This window comes from Pleurodeles waltl, chromosome 5 (genome assembly GCF_031143425.1).
Source record: "Pleurodeles waltl isolate 20211129_DDA chromosome 5, aPleWal1.hap1.20221129, whole genome shotgun sequence".
NCBI lineage: Eukaryota > Metazoa > Chordata > Amphibia > Caudata > Salamandridae > Pleurodeles > Pleurodeles waltl.
In genome coordinates, this window is record NC_090444.1 from 1,508,707,295 (window position 1) to 1,508,729,483 (window position 22,189).

The 22,189-nt window shown below is 41.9% G+C and overlaps 1 protein-coding gene across 1 annotated transcript in view; it reads left to right on the forward strand.

Annotated features, from left to right (window-relative positions):
- The first annotated feature begins 2,451 nt into the window (after positions 1-2,451).
- Positions 2,452-22,189, forward strand: part of LOC138296565 (glutathione S-transferase 3-like) — a 302,491-nt gene continuing 282,753 nt past the window's right edge. The window contains exons 1-3 of the mRNA XM_069235805.1: positions 2,452-2,557; positions 8,698-8,803; positions 12,937-12,988. Of these exons, the coding sequence (XP_069091906.1) occupies positions 8,717-8,803; positions 12,937-12,988 (139 nt within the window). The 5' untranslated portion in view covers positions 2,452-2,557; positions 8,698-8,716. The remainder of the gene's footprint in view (positions 2,558-8,697; positions 8,804-12,936; positions 12,989-22,189) is intronic.

Consider the following 22,189-nt stretch of genomic DNA (forward strand, 5'->3'; position numbering starts at 1 on the left):
GGCTGCTTTATTCTTTTAACACTGGGATTTCTGATTACTCTGATTGCAATGTGAGAAGAGAGTTTAAGGTGAATTACGTGACAATCTCATGGGAGTACAGGGAGTGTGAAGGAAAAGCTGTAGTATATCGTTTTTTGCAGCACATCTTTTTCAAAATAAGACCACTTTACAAAGCAGGGTAAGAGCATTTGTCTTTGCAGCGGTGGCCAAGATTCAACTAATGAATGCATCTCTTTACCTTTTGGAGTTCGCCCAATGTAACATGATAGGCTCAGATTTATCAAGGGCTTGCATTGCCCTTGCCTCACGCAAAACATGCAAGGTGACCCAGGGCAAGGCAAGCCCTTAAGCCATATTTACTATGCCATGCAGAGTCACCTTGCGTGGCTCTACATGGCATAGTAAATCTGGAGCTATGCAAGTGATACTCTGAGTGGGGAGGCGTTCCATGGGTGGGTGTTCCCAGGCATCCACCCATGGCTTTTGGCATATTCATAGATGTACAAAGACTACTAAACCTGGGAATGTGTCAAAATGCAATGGCTTCCCAGGTGAGGCACATCGAGAATAAATATGTTTGTTTCTCCTTTGCATTTCTTCTTCTGCAGCCCACATAGAAAGAGAAAGTGCCTCTAGAGATTGTTTTTGAGCAGGAAGATGTCCCTTTGTGCACATGAACAACCCTGGCTGTAACGCAGGCACCCTTCCACTGTGATGCAAGGGTTCTTGCGTTGGTACTTGGCAGTCACAAATGTGGGGTGCAGAGAGACACAGCATGGATGTGCCATATGTTAGTAATTAGCATGCAAGGCCTATTCCTGCTCTCTCCATTGACGCAACAGTGTTGCACCAAATGATAAATCTGGCACATTTCACAGAGCCACATAACTTTGCAGGGTGCATCCCACACAACGTTGCAAGGCCTGTGCACATAACTTGTCAACCACATCACCGTTCAACATAAATTATGTCACATCAGATGTGAAAACCTCAACCCCTGAGTACGACATTGCATTGCTGGTTTACAATAGAACAACTTGATGTTGATGGTGCAAACGGCATCATATCACAGAGTGCAGACAACATCACAGCGTGGATGCTTCCTATATTGCAACGTCAGACCAGCAGTACCTGCTAAGCAGAGATGAAATTACCTTCTATGTTTCTGTATACAACTGCCTTGCAAACACATTACCATGTAGGTTCCATAGTGCTCTCATTTCCATGTAGGGTGAACCCTACTTATCTTTTAGGTGCCTCTGCTGCCTCAATCAACTTGCCAGGTTACCAGTGGACATCGCTATTTCAGTCAATATTATATCAGATAATATATCAGATTAATCAGATAATAAAATCCCAATAAAAAGCCCCACCATTCTAGAGTCGAATTGGACAGATTGGAGACTGTAATAAAATTATTAGAATACAATTAAATTAAAAGAACGGCAGACTGCCACGTGCAGTGCCTCACTTGGATGTGCCTGAAGACTTGGAAGCTTGACTACCCTACGTTTCTCCTACAAATGGACCTTGAGACTTGTTTGGAGGTTCTAGCAGGGGAGCGCAGCTACTCGTATACCCAGGAGACAGACCGGAGACCGGTTCTTCTATCGGGGAGGAGCCGTCCTCTGCGACCGAGCGCACAGCTTCGGGAGGGACGCACATGGAGCGGTGAGGGAGGAAGGGGACACCCGCCTAGCCAGCCAGATCAGCCGAATCAACCCTAGCGATCAATGGGGTGACAGATGTCGCAGCCAGATCGCCCTCACATCCGAATGTAGAGGTGTCCAACTCTGTATATATGGTTCATATTTTCAAAACTATCAATATTAGGGCGAGGAGAAAAGTATGTTAGCGTGATCACTATGCACGGCTGATATTCCAGACACACAAATTGGAATCTACAAAACATCCAACTACATAATTAGTTTCAAAATATCACGTTTTCACCTATTCCTGCCTTCCCAAAATGCTCCTTGGCTGTATGCAAAAATGCAGCGCGCCCTCATTGGAGGGTTCCTCTATCCCCTTTCGCCCGCCTCTTTCGTTTGTGTTCCTTGATTGGCTTAGATCAGAGCTACTGAAAAGAACACTACGGAAACCACCATCTTCGAAGACAGAGATTGCAAGTCCAGTAAACAGAGAACGATATGATAAAAAACAAACGTTCTAACGTGTGTCATTTTAATGCAAACAGTGTGAATGTGTGTAACCAAAATAGGAATATGTTAAATATGGTACATTTTGTAAGTTTATGTTAAATATACATTGAACAACAAAATCGAATATTACAAAACATATGCAAACAGGAACAATACCTGCGCAGACTGTGCTTCTTTTCATTTTCCGCAGTACTGGACCACCGAGCACAAGGCGAAGCCCTTCTTTCACAGTGATCGTTGCACCGAAGGACCGCCTTCACCCTCATGCGTGTCTGCAAGTTGCCTGTTTGTCCGTTTTCTATGTTGCTGATAGCGAGATGCCGCTGTAAAGACCTTCGCTTCGCTGCCAGTCGTTTCGGCATCTCGCTTGCAGAGTGTTAGTCCCGTCCCTGGAGGTGAGTGAACTGATGATGCTCGAGGCACTCTGGACCGATGTCCAGGCAAGAGCACTTTTAAATTGTAACCGACGTGCTTTTACAACTAGGAGTCACGGTCTTCTTTAACACTTACGGTTTAAGTTATCTTTTCTGACTGTTTTGTCCAATGTTCCTTTAAGTCCCACCTTAAGTCACGAACTGTTAGCCCCTTTGTTACTCGATTTTTTTTTAATTTTTTATACATTATCTTAGTTGTCATTTCGGGTGTTAAAAAAACTTTTCATTGAAATTGAACCAAATAGTCTAACTTGGCCAAGCCCTTACTCCTAGCATTCGTGTCTCCCCGTAACTCTTTTTGCAGTTGAATTGTTTGAGTGAAGTTTACTATTTGTTCTGAATTGACTCTCAATGCGACGGTTAACATCAGCGAGGGGACCGAAGGCGGCCGTCGGTGTAGCACTGTGACTGTGCTGGGCTCCTCAAGTGTGGTGTTATGGAAATATTTTTTTTATTTTATTTTTAGTACACCTGCTCATATTTGGTATTTACTCTGATTTGTTTGGGACCCGTGATCTCAATTTTATTTTCACATGCAGTTGGCTTTGGGTTGGCGTTCGTGGTCAGGCATTCGGATTTCTCAGTTCTTGCTGTTTTTAGTTAGTCTTCTGGATATGGACAGTGGAGACTGACAGTGACACTTTACAGTGCTTTTTATAGCCAACCGAAATATATTTTTTTCGCATTGATTCATGACATATATTTACTTATAGCCCGCTCATCAGAAAGTTCAAATTTACGTCTATTTTTCAACATTTTATTGCCGCATCTTAAGCATTAGCAACACAGATAACCAGAGCAAATGAAAAAAAAAAATAAAACAAAGTACATTGTGACCAGTATATCATCATCATCGGCACTCACTTTGATTTCAAGAACTGACGTGTTTCTCATCGAGACTGCTGCGAGTTTTTCCTTCTTTAGCACAGACTAGCTCAGGTTGATTAATAACAGGCGGGGGGGGGGGTTGGGGTCCGGGAGCCAATTCTGTGGAAAAAATAGGCTGTTTGGAAATTACTACATTATGTTGCTGTTCGGGACAACAGGAACATACCAGACTGTTCTCAGCTTAAGCAGGTAGCCCTTTAGTAAAGCAATATCTTGAATTTCAGCAATCGTTTCCACTTAATGCGTAGGTGTGCGCGTGCCCGAGATTGAAGCTCATCTTCAGATTCAAAGAGCCCCCCCCTCAGCATACTTCATTCCTTTTAGTACCTTACTGCACGTGGTATTGTCACTAGCACCCAAACACGTGCCAAGTCTCGTTACACGTACGCCGTATGCATTTTGAGAATGTTGTATCGTAGTGCAAAAATATTGCACACGTCAAGAATTTCACTCTGTAGCACATAAATAAGGCCTACACAGAGGAACAATTGGGCATATATTTCAACACCGAAAAGCGGTTAAGAGTTAACCGTGGTTTATGGTTATTTGACTGTCTGTGATCTCTCTCTCTTTTTTTTTTTTTTATATATATATTTCGTGCAATATATATATTTTTTTATTGTAACAGTTCGGATCGGGAAGTTTTATTTCCAAAGTAAAGAAAGAAGTCTGTAAATTTAATCAAACTCGTAAGTAAACAACAAAAAGGACTTAGCACGCCATGGACCATAATATATTCTTTTTTTCCAAAAGAATAACAAAATGCCCTACTTATCTTTTACATGGGCGACAGCTTTTCCCACCACACATGCCAGTTTGAGTATATGATTTGAAAAACGTCTGCTAAATTACATAATTATTACGTATTGCTAGGGAAGTTATTTAACTTTGAATTTATCTAGATAAAGAGCGCCAGGAGGTATGTAAATAATTGTTGCTTAGGTAGACGCTCTTCAGTAGTTGATCATATTTTCTGCTTGGTAACAAGGATAAACACTGAGATCTGGGCTAAAGTCTTATTCTGTCAAGTGCTTCTTTTATGCAAACTATTGAAGATTGTAAATTGAGACAAAAATGCTTACCTATTCAAAGTTAATTTCATAAACCTAAGTGTGTGTATGTGCTGGCATATCCAGGTAAACACCGTGATAGCCTAATTGATGTAGCTCAATGAAGGGTATGATTTAGAGCAGCTTCAGTAATTACCACAAACGCACAGTGGTGCAAAGGTGAAATTCCGTGTTTCTGCCGTTCAGCGAAATTGACTTGAAACAGTTTACTGCATGCCACGTTGACTTTTCACAGTGCTACCTCTGCGTTTTCTTTCAAATTATCCTCTTCTTACATTCCGTCCGCTGCATGCCTCCTCTCTTGAGCATGGTCTACTCGGTCACATGCGTGCTCTCTATGACTAATATTATGTCTGCCCCCCCCCCCCCTTCTTAACAATATCTAATTTTTTCTAACCTCCTCTATTAATCCCACCAACCACCTGCACTAAACCCTCCCCAGCCCCATTAATTATAAATCCTATGTAATCTAGCACAGAAAACAGGACTAGATGCATGGAATTGTTTCCTAGACAGCACAAGGCTAATCCCAAAAACCTCTAGATTAACCAGTGAACTTTGGCTCAGGAGCACGCTTCTCAGTGTAAAGCGCTCTCAGACTCATCAGGTGCAGTAAGCACTATTGTAATACAAGACGTGCACTCCCGATCAGCTGGTTGTCAATGACAATAAAATGAAGGAAACGGCTGGTAGTTTCCATCTGTCTTTCATCTTCCAGGAATGCAAAGCATGGAACTTCTGGGATGGAGTGTTGATAGCACTTTTGGTGAACCAACTTTAATCAGTTGAATGACCCGGCTCTGCGCTGGCTACAGGAAATATAAACTTTTTTTTTGTGGGTGTAGTTTTAATACTAGCGGTGCATTCAGGTGAGGTGTTATATCTGTTGCTAACTGTGCTGGGAGTAGAGTAGTTTGTTTGTCCTTGTAGTTAACAAAATTCCCCTGAATGCCTGCATGTGGATCTCTCTCAAAAAATTCCACATAGGCCCAAAGCAAATACAGCATACTAGAGCTAAGCACTCCCTCCACAGTGTAGCTTTCTATCGTAAGATAATGCGTTTTGGCACCAAATAAATGGGTATGAAGTACTTTACAAATGGCATTTAGAATACACTAACCTCAATAACTGTCTACTTTATGTGGAATTTCCAGCCTTTGTCTTTGGGTAGAGTAATGAGAAACAAATGGTGGGTGACTTCCTTCAGGATGACCACATCTTCACTTGGGATGACCTAGTCGACACTTTGGTCCTTCACCATTCGTTATCTCCTAATCCATATCCTGCTCCAACCCATATGCAGTCTGGCCCAATTGAGAGCTTCCTGTCTAACCACATCCATTAGTGCACTACCCCTACACAATTGGCCTGGAACGTAAGCACATATTCTGGTTTTACAATGCTCTTCTCTCCCTCACATCTCCGCTTCTTACTCACTTGAGAAATAAATGGGAGGATGAAGCTGGTAGAGACTTCCATGACGAGGAATGGTGTTGGCCCTTGATATTCCACATATAATCTCTTGTAACACAAAATTCAAGCTCATACAATACTTTTTTTCTTCACAGATCATATCTTTCCTCTGCTGCTGCTAACATATGTTTCCCCCCCAAATCCTCATGTCCCTGCAGTTCGGCCCAAAAAGCAGACTTTAAACATATGCAATGGAACTGTTAAACCCCAACCCCCAACAATTGCCTGCACCAGACCCTCTTAAATGGTCACTTGCTGACAGGAACAATGCACTGCTCGTAGAAGAGTTCAAATGTCTCCATAAGTGTCTCCTCACAAAGGAGTGGGATACATTATTAGACCAGTACAAGAGCCCTTTGCTATGGTCAGTCTCCCTTAATTCTACTGACATTCAGTCTTAAATTCCTGTTTAGCTCAGTTCAAGCATTAATACCAGGCGACATACATTAATCTTGTTGTTTAATCGGCCCCCTTTAATATCACACTCCCCACCTTAATTTCTCAAGCAGCTCTATTTCCACTTTCCTTATAACACTAACTTAGCATTAGACCGCTCTTCCCCACCGCTTTAATTCCCCCCGTTTTCTGGATTACAGTTTGCAAGTTACTGTTCTAGGTGATAACACCTTCCCTTCCTGAACTAAGAAGGTACAGGCATGCCTCTGTGTTGATACAGTTCAGGTATTTTATGCTGTTAATCTCACACTCAATTTTTCCTTACATCAGTGGTGTTGTACAAACGTCCATAGCCAAGTCAGCAGATTGGCTGCATGCTCCTGTTTGTTACAAGATGTGCTGTACATGTGTTGGAGTGAACGTGGCCCCTCATATTTTATAACATTGAAATGCAGATAAAAATTGTTTTGAAAAAAAGAGTAATGAGAAACAAACCCCTCTTCCATCATTGTTTAATAATCGTGGTCCACGATATTCCACTTGCTCTACTCATCAATCAAATTGTTAACCGGATGCAAAAGACTATATAAACCCACCCAAATAGCTGATTCAAAGCCGAACCTTTCATTCGTGATCAAGAACCCAGACTGCTGTTCATGCAGCTCCTGAAAATATGAATAAAATCTACAGAAGTTTTCCTCAGAACATCTCAAGTATTATTATTATTTTTTTCTTTAAGTAGTTTCCACCTGCCTGAACACCACTTGGGTGTGGTGCCTATCTCCAAAATAAACATACGAAAATAAACCAGGGTAGCTAACTATTGTTTTGGGTCTGATGGTCCCCCCCCTCCCCCCTCACAAAGATAGATTCTCCTCTCGTTGCTCTACAGCAGGAGTTTCGGTCATTTATTTTGACGAAGTACATGATTGCTGTGCAAAAACCCATCTCCATTTTTCGTCAGTATAAGAATTTGTTCATCTTTGTGGGACAAGTCAGTGTACTATTCACCAGTTTCACATTATATTGGAACAAATCTGTCATACTTTTGTTATCCTTTTAATAACTGTTGGTGGACAATAAGGAGTGAAGACTTTTAACTGTAAAACTGTAAACTTCGTACTTGTATAGCGCACTACTCACCCGTTAGGGTCTCAAGGTGCTGTACTTTGCATACCACTGTGGAACCCCTCCTGGCTTTTCCCTGTGAGGTGCCCACTCCTGGGCAACCTCCAAGGTGAAGCCAGGCATCCCAGTGCTCTTGGGGCCGTTGTGGAGATTAAGCAAGCTATTGCCCAGAGTTACAGAGTGGGACCCATGAATTAGATTAGGCACCAATGCGAGAATTATCAGGTCTGAGGAAATTGAGCCCAAGACCCGCCGAGGTGGGAATTGAACCCTGGTCCCGGGCCAGATTTCTGCATTAGGGTCTGCCGCTCTAAGTTTATGCTCTGGAAGCCAAATTGTAAAACCATATTTTGAGGAAAAGGAAGCAGTGGTTGAGGTGGGAAGATTCTGTGTGTTTTTATTTATTTATTTATTTATTTTTATTGAGTATGTTGAAGATATTTTCATGGGTAGAGATGATTAAACTAGATTCTTCTTCTTCCTTTTTTTTTTTTTTTTTTTTTTTTTTTTGAATTTCTTTATTAAAGTTTGTAATAAGAGAATAGGTATACATTACAGTAGTGAGAAAATAGCTTTCATGGTAGCAGGTCACTGACAGAGCATACTGTATTATCTTGTCCTCTCTTTGTTAGTGCACAAATTGATGAAGACAGACTAGAACACTGGCCAAGTTCTTCCAAATGTTCCAGGGACAGTGAAAAGCAAGAGGTCAAAGGAAGAGGTTGGGGGGCACAAAGGGGAATGTAAGAACAAGAAGAAAAAACAACTATTGGCAACATAATACCGGATGACATAATTATAATTCAAACCAGAGATTCATGGATATGCTAGTGCAATATCCTTAAATACAATAGCAGTATTCAAGGTAGTTTGCTGTGAAGTGGGCATTACGGGTCAGGGAAGAGCTGTAGAGCTCTGAGTCTGGGAGGATTGAAGCACATGAATTCAATACTATGAGATAATGAATAAGGGGTCGCCATATCGTTTGAATTTATTTTTGTCCATCCCAGCTATGTTATGAGAGCTGTTCAATTGATAACACATGCCACAGCCAGGAAAAATGAAACTAATTTCTAAAACGGCTTACTGTGAGTATTTCATGTCAATCACAATGTCATTTTGGGTTCTCTGCGTTTTGTTTCACAGGTATTCGAAAGTAGAGAGCATGGCAGACAAGCCCACACTTTACTACACAAACGGGAGAGGCAGAATGGAACCCATACGTTGGCTGTTGGGAGCGGCTGGGGTTGAGGTTTGTTTTTTTGTTTTTTGTTTAAGCAACACTTATTATTTTATTCACATTTATTTTATTTTGAATATTGAATTTACAAATGCTCTACTAACCTAACAGTAGAAAATAATTTCAGTAGCGTTCTTTTCTTTCCCCTTAGTCTTCCATGTTGTGTAGTCTTTAAGTGGTACCCAGCAAAGATGGGTTTTGATGACATGATGGTGGAAAGGTGCCTGGGAATTTCAAAGTGGCTCCTAGGTTTCTGACCAGAGGGATGGCTTGTTGTTGCTTGGAAGGGCTACTGGGATAAAGGAAATATTTTTATAAATGTTTTAACAGCAGGCTGCCAGAAGAAGCGTTACTAAAAACCCTGTTTCATACCTCAGGGGTGTGGCTGTTGTTAAACTATCTACTTGACCAAGGGACAGGTTGCTTCATAAATCGACTTATCCTATAAAAAACTATAGTGCCACTTAGTGGAGCAACAAAGTATGACCGCAATCTCAATATGTAAGATCTCAGATACTGATTATGCCAGGGCTCATACTATAGTGATGCTTGAATACTGACAGTTCTCTTATTTTGCCAACTTTCCTCAGATCCACGAACTGGGGCTGGAGGTAGCGGTAAACAGTAGTTCCAGGGCTGGAATGCCCCTTTGAGTCTTTGCCAACCTACTATATTGCATGTTCTAGGGGTTTTCACCAGCTCTTCTCTAATATTTTTCCTTACTGATAACGTTTAGAAATTTACTCCTGACAAGGACAGAACTAAAATTTCTTCCAAGGTTGGGGAAAAATGTGGTTGGAGGTAAAGTGAACAGAGTTGCACATGAGCAAATCTACACATGTATATTTGTTCATGCTAAAATGAAGTTCACAAATATTTTCTAGGAGTACAACTTCCTGGCCTACTTCTGTAAATACTTGTGAATTAATGCAAGCTGTAAATCTGCACTAATGCAAGGACATATAAAATGGTGCACATTTGTAATGGTCTTTAAAATCTGGGCTCCTAATTAAGTGTGACATTAATAAAGACCTCTTTGTTTTATAAAAAAAATCTATCCCTCTGTTGCCTGGCTTCCCTGTGTGTGACAGCATTCTTCTATTTCACAAAGATCATATCTGCTCAGAGTAGTTTTGTTCACTACCAGGGATGACTGTGTCAATGTGTGCCTTTTTGAGACCAAAAATATTTTAGCTTTTCGCCAATGTGTGTTATAATGGTACGAGCCTAGCAGCTCCCGCAACTATAACGTTTTAGAAAACCATGTCAATATAAGACGTGCATTGACAAAACCAAAAGGCTTCGCCAGTTCTTGTTTATTTTCTTGTTTCCTATAATCTTGTTGAAACTGGTTAGACTAGTTTCCCATTATGAATATTTTTAGGAAATACTAGTGTTAATGCGTCCCTTTATGATAATTTATTACACATCAGGACTCGTTTTAGGCCAATGAATCTTTTGACCCAGTTGAGAGACACCTTAGGACGAGATAGCTAATCAGTATGTCAATCAATACGTCAATAATGTCATCAATATTTATCACAACAATATATTTCACTTTAGACAGTCATTAATCAATTCAAAACACTACCTTGACCTTTACAGTGAATAACGACACCAATTTAGTAGAATTTTATGAGTTTTATTCCCTATTAGTTACAATTCTAAGAGTATATGTGTTAATCTCAAAACCAAGAAACATAATAGCATTGTCACGATATGGCAACTTTGATAATATTTCATTGAGGCGAGAATCACAAACATCAAAATATAACACGGCGTGAACATAGATCAATTAGCAGTGTCAATAACACGTCAGTTCAACAAAGCATAGATTCAATCATTTGTCTATTTGTGTCAATTTTAGTGAACCCCTATCCTAACCACTGATTAGCATTAGCATGTTGGGCTTCATGCAAAACAATTTAGAACACTAATTTGGGAAACATCTAGCTACGGTCTCTGTCAAAGTAAGCAGTTGGTACCTAGAAAGGAAAAGCAAACAGACAAATCACGATATCAGTGTCATAGTTACCCTCCAAGGTTTAAGTCCGCACTCAGGTTCAGTCTTCGTCTTCAGGCCATCAGTTGATTTACCATCAGTCAGAACTCCGCTCTGGGGCAAAAGGGGCACTTCCCTCATAAGGAGGCAAAGTGTAAATGGGCAAATCTAAGGAAAAGGATGGTTCTAAGAAAATCAGCAAAGTCACCAAACAGAGTGACAAAGTTTCTGGATAAAATCAATAGCATTCCCTACCTAATTCCAATGGTTCTTTGTGTCATGGGTTTTTATCACTTTTTTGTTGTACATTCCCCTAAAATTTTATTGGTCCTTGGTTATACCCCACTATCTTTACCCAATTAGAAAATGGATTGTCATTAATCTTTCACCCCATATTATTTTACAAGCTTTTTATTGGTCCACATGATTGACGTCTTCAGAGGTAGCACGTCCGGTATGATTTCATCCTTCTGTAATTCTTTGCACATCTTTTGGTCAGTAGCTCCATTGTCTTCACTGGTTCAAACGACCTTGTACATTACATTAATCTACACTGTTTCATTTTGTTCAATATTTTCTGCAAGCAATGTGGATTTCATGAGAAAGGATCTACTATGGTTACATTCAGCTTCTAGTTTGAAGAAAAGAAAAACATGGGTCATGTCCTTTTGCGAGTCAGCACACTGCAAGATAGGAAAAATACATTTAATATGAGAGCCAGGCAGCTAAGCTTCGGCTCATGCTAACTTAAGGCCTACAAGGATTTCAGCACAAATTCAATAACGCAATCATTAATTATTAGTATAAACTTATTCTTTATATCCATTCATAAGGTTAGTCATTTTTATTAGTCCCCGTATACATTGGCGGCCACTTCCTGTGGTCACATTTCAAGTGCACGTTTAAGTAAAATTAATTACTACAGTTTCTATGCGGCATTATCACGCATTAATTCATAAACGTTTCATGTTAATATAGATTATATAAACTACGCTCTCTCACTAGCATGCTTCAACATTTTTTACTAAATGAAGCTTCAAATAAATGGTACCTAAAGTTTCCCAGTAGTTTTGCAAAACATTTTCTTTTCCTATTTGCATTTTTTGTGAATGCTTTTATTTTGAAAGCAACAAATCATCAATCTTGCTTTCAAGCTTCTGCAAATATTTACATCTAATCATGAAGCATTATATGTAGCATTATATTGTTAAATGTTTCAAACACGTGTACACATTTTTATACTAGAATCACTGTAAGTAGTGCAGTCGAGTTTACAACATTTCCTTGGAGTGCTCACCCTAATAATAAAGGCTTTACATTTATGAACCATAAATACAAGTTCAAACAGCACTAACAAATGGACACAAATATTACCTGTACTCTGACTAGGCCCATCTCTGATTCATAATATGATGCTGTAAACTGGCAGCCAAAGGGTTTGTGCTGCAGGGGTTTGGGCCTACTTGTCCGAAAGACAAAATAAACTTGAAAACTTGCTTGTTTTCCTTGACCCCAAACAATATGTGCTGGGTGATTGGGCTATAGGAATTCCACATCCCCTGTAACCTCCATGGATCTTTTATTTAGGTTAAATTTAGTTACTGTTTGTCAAATCCTATTTTATGTCAATTTCCACACTTTACTTGCCCTTCACTAGGAATGACTACAGAATTGTGAGGTGCGTAAACTCATGGCATTTCTCTGGGTTCAGTGTACATCTGTCTACGAGGTGTTCATATCCCGGGTATAGTTTTCAAATGTGCATCTTAATATTTATTCATTTCGAATAACAACTGGGTACCATTTGAAGACATGGAATTAGGATTATTTGCAAGGCATATAGTCTACAGATATGCTGATTGGTCTGAACCAGAGGAAACCGTTTATTATTCTACATTTTTTAGTTTGCTAACATGTCCATTTTCTTTATTGGGTTCAGCTGTCGACGCTCCCATCTTCTGATGAACTATTATGTTATTTGATAGAAACCTTGTCTGCTGCAAGGTCAGACATGTTTAGAGGTGCTCTGCTTGTTTTAGTCCTGAAAGGTTCTTTGTAGACTGTTATGTAATTAGTTTCTTGGTGTTTTCCATGGCCCGTCATGAATTGAATTAAATGCATTTTTCTCTGTTCTTTTTTTCAGTTCAAAGAATATTTTGTGGAAACACGGCAAGATTATGAAAGGTTATTGAAAGGTGGGGCTCAAGTTTTGTACCTTACAATTCAAGGCGTTGCTTGATTCTTCCAATTGGGCTCAGAGTTTGATATTAGCCAATATCATATATAAGTTTCAAAACCTAAACGTTTCAAATGTAGGAATACACAATAATTGAGTATACATTTTCCACGTTTGTTTCTTTAAAATACACAGTGCACCAGGATTATCAAGCAATTAATTATTTTGCGGTTGAGTTACGTTCTTGTCTGTCAAACTAGATTTGAAGAAACCTGGTGAAGATGACGAGATGTACCTTGCCCTCAGGATGGCGTTCAGATCCCTTCAGTCATTTTGTTCAGAATAGTAAAGTAAATTACTTTTCTGTAGTTAAAAAAAAAAAAAAAAAATGGGAACAATACCCATCTTCAGTTGTCCAAGCGTGCCAAAAATGGGACTTCTGGGTCCATTGTACATAACAGATCCTGCCTGCCCAGAAGTTACAGAAGAGGCCCTAATGCTGTAGTTGGTGACCCATGACTATATTGCAATGTGAACATTCTGATTGGATAATGTAGTAACAAGAAAGGTCCTCTGATGGTATTCCCCATTGCAGAAGACTTAATAGTGGCTGTACTTTCTCGCATGGGCAGTTCAAGTTGTTGATTATTATATTTTCCTTATAGACAGGTGAAAGATGAGTAGTTTACCACGTTTGTGGGGTGGTGCCTGTCAAAGGCATCTTCAGAGGGAGCCTCACCATCCAACCATAGAGCAGCTGTGGCACATACCTGCTACAGTCTGTACATCAACGACTTGAAGGCTGGTGCAAGGGGAATAAGGGAGTATGCAGTACCTAACTGTACGCCTGTTTGCAGGGGGATCTTATTCCTCTGCCTAACAGTGGATGTGGTGGGCTCAGCGAAGGCCTTGTGTCTGATAGTGTGTATCTGCTTTGCAGAACTGTAACACCAATGTAAGTGTGTACTGGACTGCTGCTAAAGCTAACTGTCATGTTCTGGGGTGCCTTCCCTAGACTGCCTTGTGCATTCACAGGTTTCGCTCGTGTGATGTCACACAGGTCTTATTGTGTTATGGCCTGTCACATTCTGCTCCACATCTTGTGCCCCTGCTCTGTCAAGTCACTGGCTAACCTTTTGATGTGTGTGATGTAAATAGTGCTTGAGAGTGAATGGTGTTATCTGTAGGAAATGGGCCTATTCAGGAAAGCATTGATCCTGGTGTTGTTCATGTTAATGTAACTTACCGAAGAGATCCTGTACATAGTCAATAAACGTACTGAGTTTGCTTGGCAGCATGTGGATAATGTTTTTACCATTGGCATCGAGGACGATACTCAAACCCACTCATGCAAAACGCAACTGACAACCAGGAATTGACTGTTAGTTTGTTCTTGATGTATGGGAGAGGAGTTGTTTACTTGTGACATTGCGAGGCCGACATGTGCAGCTGCACAGAAGTCTGGCTAGCCCATTATTTCAACATCTTGAACAGGACAAAGTGTGCCTGGTGCAGGAACATAGCTTGGAGTGCACCCAGAAGGAAGTGTGTGGTAGCTGTGAGTGGGCCATTCTCCTGACTCGGCTGGCAACTGCCCTCATCTTTATAGGCCGACATGTCTTCCAACGTGCCCTGCTTCCACGCGGTACGCTGCTGCTGGGGGTGAGCAGGCACGCCATCATTTATAGGTGCCTGGAGCAGATGTGGTGTAGCTACTGCTGGCAGTCGGAGTGGAAGAATCCTGTGTTTAGCTGCAGGCCTAATCTGAAGCTGTAATTACTGGTAGTTTAACTTGTATGGTGAATATTTTAAGACTTTGGATACAGAGAGGGGCATTTCTTGTTATATTAATGACTCATGGACCGTGCACTGATCAGTAAGATACTGTCTGATATTCAAAATGTATCAAAATATTGCAAGGTGTTTGAATAAGTATAAATACTAAGTATGTCTACATTGCCTTATGGATACGGTTTAGTCACTGCATGAGAATATTGGCACTGATTTGGGGGGGTGGAGGGGGAGGAGGTACTAGTCCCCAAATAAAGTGGGGATAAATAGGAATAATCCCCTGTATGCACATCTCTTGTGAGTGTTTCTTCTAAGCTCAGTTTTAAATTATTTTGGGTTGTTTCTTACTGTAATACGCACAATCACCAGATTGTTTTGCCATGACCATTGCCAATTTTGCATGTGTTAGAAGTAATTTTATTAATAGTGTCAGGTATTGGTAAGCATAGTTTATGCTATGTGTTTGTTGTAAGCAGTGAGGTTTACTGTGCTGTAGCAATTGGGTTCCAATCTGTAACAACAATATAGGTTGCCTATTGTAGCAGGCTTCAAGTGTGAGCCTCCTGGTGTGCAAGTAATTTGATGTTGTGCAAGTTCACTGTCAACTTGATTTTTTTACATCTGTAAGTATTTAGCACTTGTCTTTACGTTTTCATGCCTATCATTTACAATAGGGGTATTGCGTCTGTGCTACTTGTCCAGGTGATAAGGTGTGTATCACACAAAAGAGGACAGGAGGATGCTTGCAATAAGTCTATCCACTGGCAAGCACCCAGGGTAGCATTCAAAGTCATCATTATTTTGCCCACCATGCACCTTAGATTAGACTCTGGTCTATACAAATCAGACTTTACCCTGCTATGGCTGGGTTCAAATGGAGGTGGCACTGTGCAAAACAACAATGGACTGGGATGCGGCCTGAGTGATTACCAGTGGCTGAGATTAATTCAAGCATTCCATCCATCCATCCATCAGTTGTTTTGTATAATGTGTGTTGCCCTAAGTGGGCGGAGTATGCCCAGATGTAGTTCCTGTGCATACTGTGTCACTGGAACCAACCTGCACCTGATTGAGCCTTAACTAGGGAGATACCAGTCCTGGATTGCATGTTTTCTGCTTCAGTGGGGACCTGGTCTAGCAGTTCGGGCTGGATTGTTCACACTGGAGCAGGGTCAAGACCGATTAGCATTTGGCCAGGTCCAAACTAAGGTAGCATTGGTTGCAGAATAACGATGGACTGAGATGTGGTCCTAAGTGACTACCATTGGCTAAAGCATCCCATCCTTCACTTTTTTAATATATCATATAGTGTATCTAGTCGTGGCTAAGTATACGCGATGTGCCCCTGTGATAGTTACATGGTGGCTGCACTGGTTACAGGATGACAATGACAGTGGCCATATTTTGTTTCTCTGTCAAGTTGTGATTTATGTGCCAGGCTGGTTTTTGTATCTTTGGGGAAGGCGATCACACTACTTGGCATATAACAGCACCAGTTCTTCCAGACACATTACGGTAAATGCAGTACAGAAATCCAGTCACTTTAGTTTACTTACAAGTTTATTTTTGCACTGAATTTGCATAGCCATTGATTGTATCTCTGAACATGTTTTTTTTTTTTTTTTTTGGTCATAGGCAGACAGCAACAAATTTGTTTAGCAGTGATTGAAATGCTGTTCATTGCTTCCCAGTCCCTGGTTAAGTACCTCTCCAGAGCACATGTGCATCCCCACAGACCCTCCAGCCTTGTGAACACTTCCATGCCTGTGATGAAACTAGAGTCATTACCATGCACTGCATTTACCGTAATGTGTGCAGGTATGCTGCCCATGTCTGCCTGAACACCCACCACTGGCTCCCCTCTTTGGTTATTGTCATTTGTGGTTAATTTTAGTGCTGTTTCAGTATTATTCTTTTGGCTTTTCTTAAGGATTAGGGATGGTATGCCCTGTTACATTTGCCCTGGAAATGTGTGCCTAATTTGTGATGTATCTGCCTAGTCTTGTGGATTGTTTGATATAAGACAGTGTTGGAGAGTAGTGGTCTCCCAGTGTCAGTTAGGTAGCCTTGTAGGAAATTGTCTGAATTCAGGACATAGCTCCACTTCAGCTGTGTGTTTTTCATGTAACCCACTGATCGGTTAGAAGGCTACTGTGGTGAAGGGTGCCGGACGGCCTGAGAATGAAGGAGTGAGTGCGAGATACCACAGCTTTGGTGAGGGATGCTTGGAATCATTTCCCCCCTCCCCCCTGCTGCTTCTAATCTGGCACATTCTTTCTGGCCAGAGAAGCACTTCGGTGACTGCCTGGGTGCCCGATAACATTGTAAGACCCCCAGGAAGGTGAAGGATTTGGCCTTGCGCCCTGGATGTGGCGCTGCATACTCAGCGTAACCTAAGGTGAAGGAACATGTTTGAAGTATTAGAGTGGGGCCCCCTCTCTGCAGCTGAATTTGGGGATATCTGTGATACTGCATTGAGGTGAGTCCCGGGGTGGGTTGTGACTTTGCCATGAAGCTTAGATTGGAGAGATGCTTCACACAGGGCGCGTAGACCTCAGCATTTGTGGTGTTGCTGCTACTGAACACTCTGTTCCTGAGGATTGCGAGTGTGGACCTCATGACCATTTGGGGTTCAACATAGCGAAAGATAAGCCCCAGGAGGTCGTGCAGTCCAACAAAATGGACAATTACATGTTCCCAAAGCCCCCTAGGGTCATAGTGGAACATACGGCTCAGGGTCCCCCAAGGATGACAGATCTTATTGCTGCAATTACAAGTTCTAAAGAGGTGATGGTTGTTAAGATTGACGCAGTGGCTTTTGAGGTTGGCCTGCTGCATGTTAACTTCAGTAATATGTGAGAGCACGCGACAGTGGCTGAGGGAAAGTTGCTGAATTTCCATGGAAGGTAGAGACTCTACAGAAGACTGTCACGGACCTCCGTACTACTACGGTCCGCATGGAAGACAGCATTGAGGACGCTGAAGCGAGATCACAGCGGAACAATTTGTGCTTTATTGGATTTCCATGGCAGTCTGCGGAACCGTTTTTGGAGAAGTGGATAGTGATAACGAGTCCCAATCTAGATAATTTATTCACTCTGGGACTCGTTTTAGGCTGATGAATCTTTTGACCCTGATTGAAGACACCTTAGGCCGAGATAACTTATCCACATGTCAATCAATGGATCAATAACCATCAATATTCACAATAGCAAATCAAGCAAATTAATCAATAACATCGATAAGAATTTAAACACACCATGACCTTTCAGTCATGAATAACCACACAGAATTTAGTAAGATTTATGATATTTATTCCCTATTGATTACACTTCTGTTAGCAAGTTTATTAGTCTCAATACCAGAAAACACATCAGCAATGTCACAATATGGCAACTCGAATAAGATTTCATCAAAGCAAAGATCATAAACATTAGAACAAAACACAACGTCAACATGGATTAATCTTAGCAGAGTATCATTTGCGCATTATTCAACAAAGCATAGATTCCGTCATTTGTCTATTTGCATCCGTTTAGTGAATTCCTTAACTAACCTCGAATCGGCATTAGCATGTTGGGCTTCATGCAAAACAATTTAGCAACACAAATTTAGAAAACCTCTAACTATGGTCTCTCTCAAAAGGTAGCAGTTGGTACCTAGAAAGAAAAGGCAAACAGACAATTATAATTTCATCATCATATAGTTACCCTCCGTAATGGGTCAGCATACAAAGTTAGTCTTCGTCCTCAGGACATCAGTTGATTCGCCATCCTCCAGAAAACACAGCAAAGTTCAGCAAGATCGGGCAATAAGGAATACCTCCCTCATAAGGAGGAAAAGTATGGAACGGGTAAGGCAAGAATAAGGATGGTTCAAAGAGATAAACCGCAAAGTCGTTAAGACAGAGTGGCAAAGTGTCTAGGCAATTGCAAAGACACGTAATGGCTAGGGCAAAGGAATGGCATGTATTTGCTTATAATGGCTGATTTCTCCTTCTGTCCTACGATTATATCAAACTTGTTGTACAGTCCCCTAATTTCCAATTGGGCAAGTTTTGGTGCATCATTATCTCCATCCAATAGTCCAATGGTCACCGCATTAGGGCTTTCCACTTTTGACAGTTCTCACGCAGCTCATTGATCCTGGGTTTGACGCCTCCAACGGGTAGAATGTCAGGTGAGGAATAAGTAACATTTGTTACTCAAGTCAGTAGTCCCATTGTCTTCCCTAGTCTAAATGACCTTGTACCTGTTGCGAATTACACTGTTGCGCTCCACAGGAATGTCTCTTTGAGCAAGTCTGGTTCTCATGAGAGAATTTACTACGGTTACACACATCTTCTAGCTTCTGGACAAGTACAACTACATGTCCTTCAGCAAGTCAGCACATTGCACGTTAGAAAAACACATTTAATATGAAACCGGGCAGCTAGGCCCGACTCATGCTAACTAAGGCCCAGTGATTAATTAGCGAAACCTTAACATATAACTCTTAATACTAATACAAATCATACATTAGTACATTAATATCTCAGTATTAGTCAGTTTCATTTATCATCGTATACGTTGATGGGCACATTTCAAACACACGTTTAGTAAAAGCACATTAATGCATAATGATGCCGCATAGAAAATGTATTAATTCGTAAACATTTTATGTTAACTTTGACTATAAAACTACACTCCAACAATAGCTACAGGATTGAAACCTCGGAAACTGGCGACTGATAGTGGTCTGCCCTGATGGCACCCTTGGTGACTAACTGCATGCCAGATATGGGAGGACCCTTCTGGCAGTACCAGAGAGAGAGGCCGCCTCAGTGACAGTGCTGAAGATGGGATATAGTGATGCGTCAGGTTTCAACATTGGTGGTACGGGCTATAACTCAAGATAATTGTGGTTGTTGAGAGGTCTGCTGGCTCTTTAATTTGACTGACACTATTACTCTTTCAGCAGCAGAGTGGCTCTTGTTCTGTCTGGGTTTTCTTTCTGGGTCAGAATTATGAGATCCTAAATCATAGTATACAATGTAGAGACTTATTGTGAGGGACTTATCCTTGCCCAATGGTGGGGTGAGGGGGAGTGGGGAGAGGGTTCTGGTTAGAAACATATGATTCATATGAATTATGTATCCTGCTGGCCTGGAGGGGAGGAACTGTGGTGGTTATGTTTCTGTAAACAAAGATTTCTTCTTGTCAGACATGTTGCAATGGTGGCTGGTGGCTGCATAGAGGTATAAGTGGGAGAAATGGAGGGTCCCGGTCCTGCGAGAACAACTAGAGCAATATTTACCTTGCTGCACTGGAGTGTTACTGAAATCTCGTAGTGATGCAATATAGAGGTTGAGGCTTCGACCGCCATGTGTGGGGTGGGGCAGTGGTCTCTGAGTTTTAGCCTGATTATACTAGACTTTAGTTGTTTGAACGCACTGCATGGGGGGTGGGTGGGGGAGAGAGAGGTTGAGTTCAGGGTCCTTGGTTCAGCGTGATCTATGTGGTGGGAAAAGGGACTCTACCTTGTCTGAGGCTGAAGAGATGTTAAGTGTCCCTCTCAAGTTGAGAGAGTGGTAAGAGGTTAAGAGGAAACTACTGGAAACGTGGGACAGACTGGATAAATTTAAGCATACAACTTACAGACAGAGCCTTTATGCAGAAGTGGACAGGGCCAGTAGTATGCTGGCCATTCTGATCCGCACTGAAATGCAGAAATCCCCCGGGTGGGACTGAAGGACGAGGAGAGGCGGGAAGTAATTTTGCAACATGGCATAACTGAACTCTTAGTGGACAACTTACAGAAGGTGTATACGCAGTCCCCTCATGCCTTAGTGGCAGGCATACCTGAGTTTTTTAGCAGCTTTACCTATGGCCAGCTTAACAGAAGAAGATAGACTGCTTCTAAGTGCACCACTTGCTAAAGAGGAAATTGTGGTGGAGATACGGGCTTTCCAGACCTCCAGTGCTCTGTGGCGCGATGGCCTCCCGGGCTAATTTTATCAAAAGAAGGCTAATCTTTTGGCAGAGTGATTACTGGTGGTGTACTAGGAACCGCTACAGAGAGGGAGGCTGCCTGACTCAATGAGGGAGACTTTCATAGTTATGGTGCCTAAACTAGACAGGGACCCAAGGGAGGTCCCCTCGTATCTCCTCTCCCTATGTTTAATATGGATGCAGAAATACTCTGTAAATTACCAGCCTTGAGGTTGCTTTGCCACTTGCAGACATTAGTACAGGAGGACCAGTGTGGCTTTATTCCCCGAAGGAATACTTTGTGTAAACTATGCAGCCTTGCACTGGTGTTACATGCAGTGGAGGTAGAAGAGGAGCCTTGCGCCCTGGCCTTACTGGACATGGAGCAGGCCTTTGATTCCCTTTCCTGGGATGTTCTCTGACTGGTCTTGCTTCACATGGGAGTGGGGGAGAGGTATATCAAATGGATGCAGCACCTGTATGGAGACCCAGTGGTGAGGGTTCAGGTAGGTAGAATGGTGTCACAGGTGGAGAAGTGTGGCTCAATGGTTAGAGCGGCAGACCCTGATGCAGAAATCTGGCCCGGGACCAGGGTTCAATTCCCACCTCGGCAGGTCTTGGACTCAATTTACTTGGACCTGATAATTCTCGCATCAGTGCCTAATCTAATTCATGGGTCCCACTCTGTAACTCTGGGCAATAGCATGCTTAATCTCCACAACGGCCCCAACAGCGCTGGGATGCCTGGCTTCACCTTGGAGGTTGCCCAGGAGTGGGCACCTCACAGGGAAAAGCCAGGAGGGGTTCCACAGCGATATGCGTACAGCGCCTTGAGACCCTAACGGGTGAGTAGTGCGCTATACAAGTACGAAGTTTACAGTTTACAGCAGTTCTGCCTTAGCAGAAGGCCTTAGGGACGAGGCAGGGGTGCCCCTTGTCTCCGTTATTGTTTGTGCTATCAATTAAAATGCTGGCAAGCAGGTTGTGATCGGTGATGCAGGGTTGGGGGTAACAGTGTGAGGTACTACCCACATAGTCTGTCTTTACGCAGACGATACCCTGGTATATCTGTGACAGCCAAAGTACTCAGTTCCGATTATGTTGGAAGGGCGTATGCAGAAATGTAGTGTTGAAGGAGTTTGGGGAGTTCTCTGGACTCCATGTAAACCCCAACAAGCCTAAATTATTCATGATTGGAGCTTTGGGGGAAGCCCAGAGCAGAGTGCGCCCACATCTAATGCTTCAGTGGGAGACCGAAAGTGTGCAATATTTAGGTGTACAAATTGACAGATAGGTGGAGACTTTCCTGTCCCTGAATATATGTTGCGTCCTGGATGGTCTTCTGTCCGCTGTTAAATTCTGGAATATGTTACGGTTATCCTAGTGGGTAAGGTGGGGTTGGCTAAAATGGTGGTCTTGCCCCGCTGCCTGTAGTTCTTTCAGGGAGCGATCTTTGACAT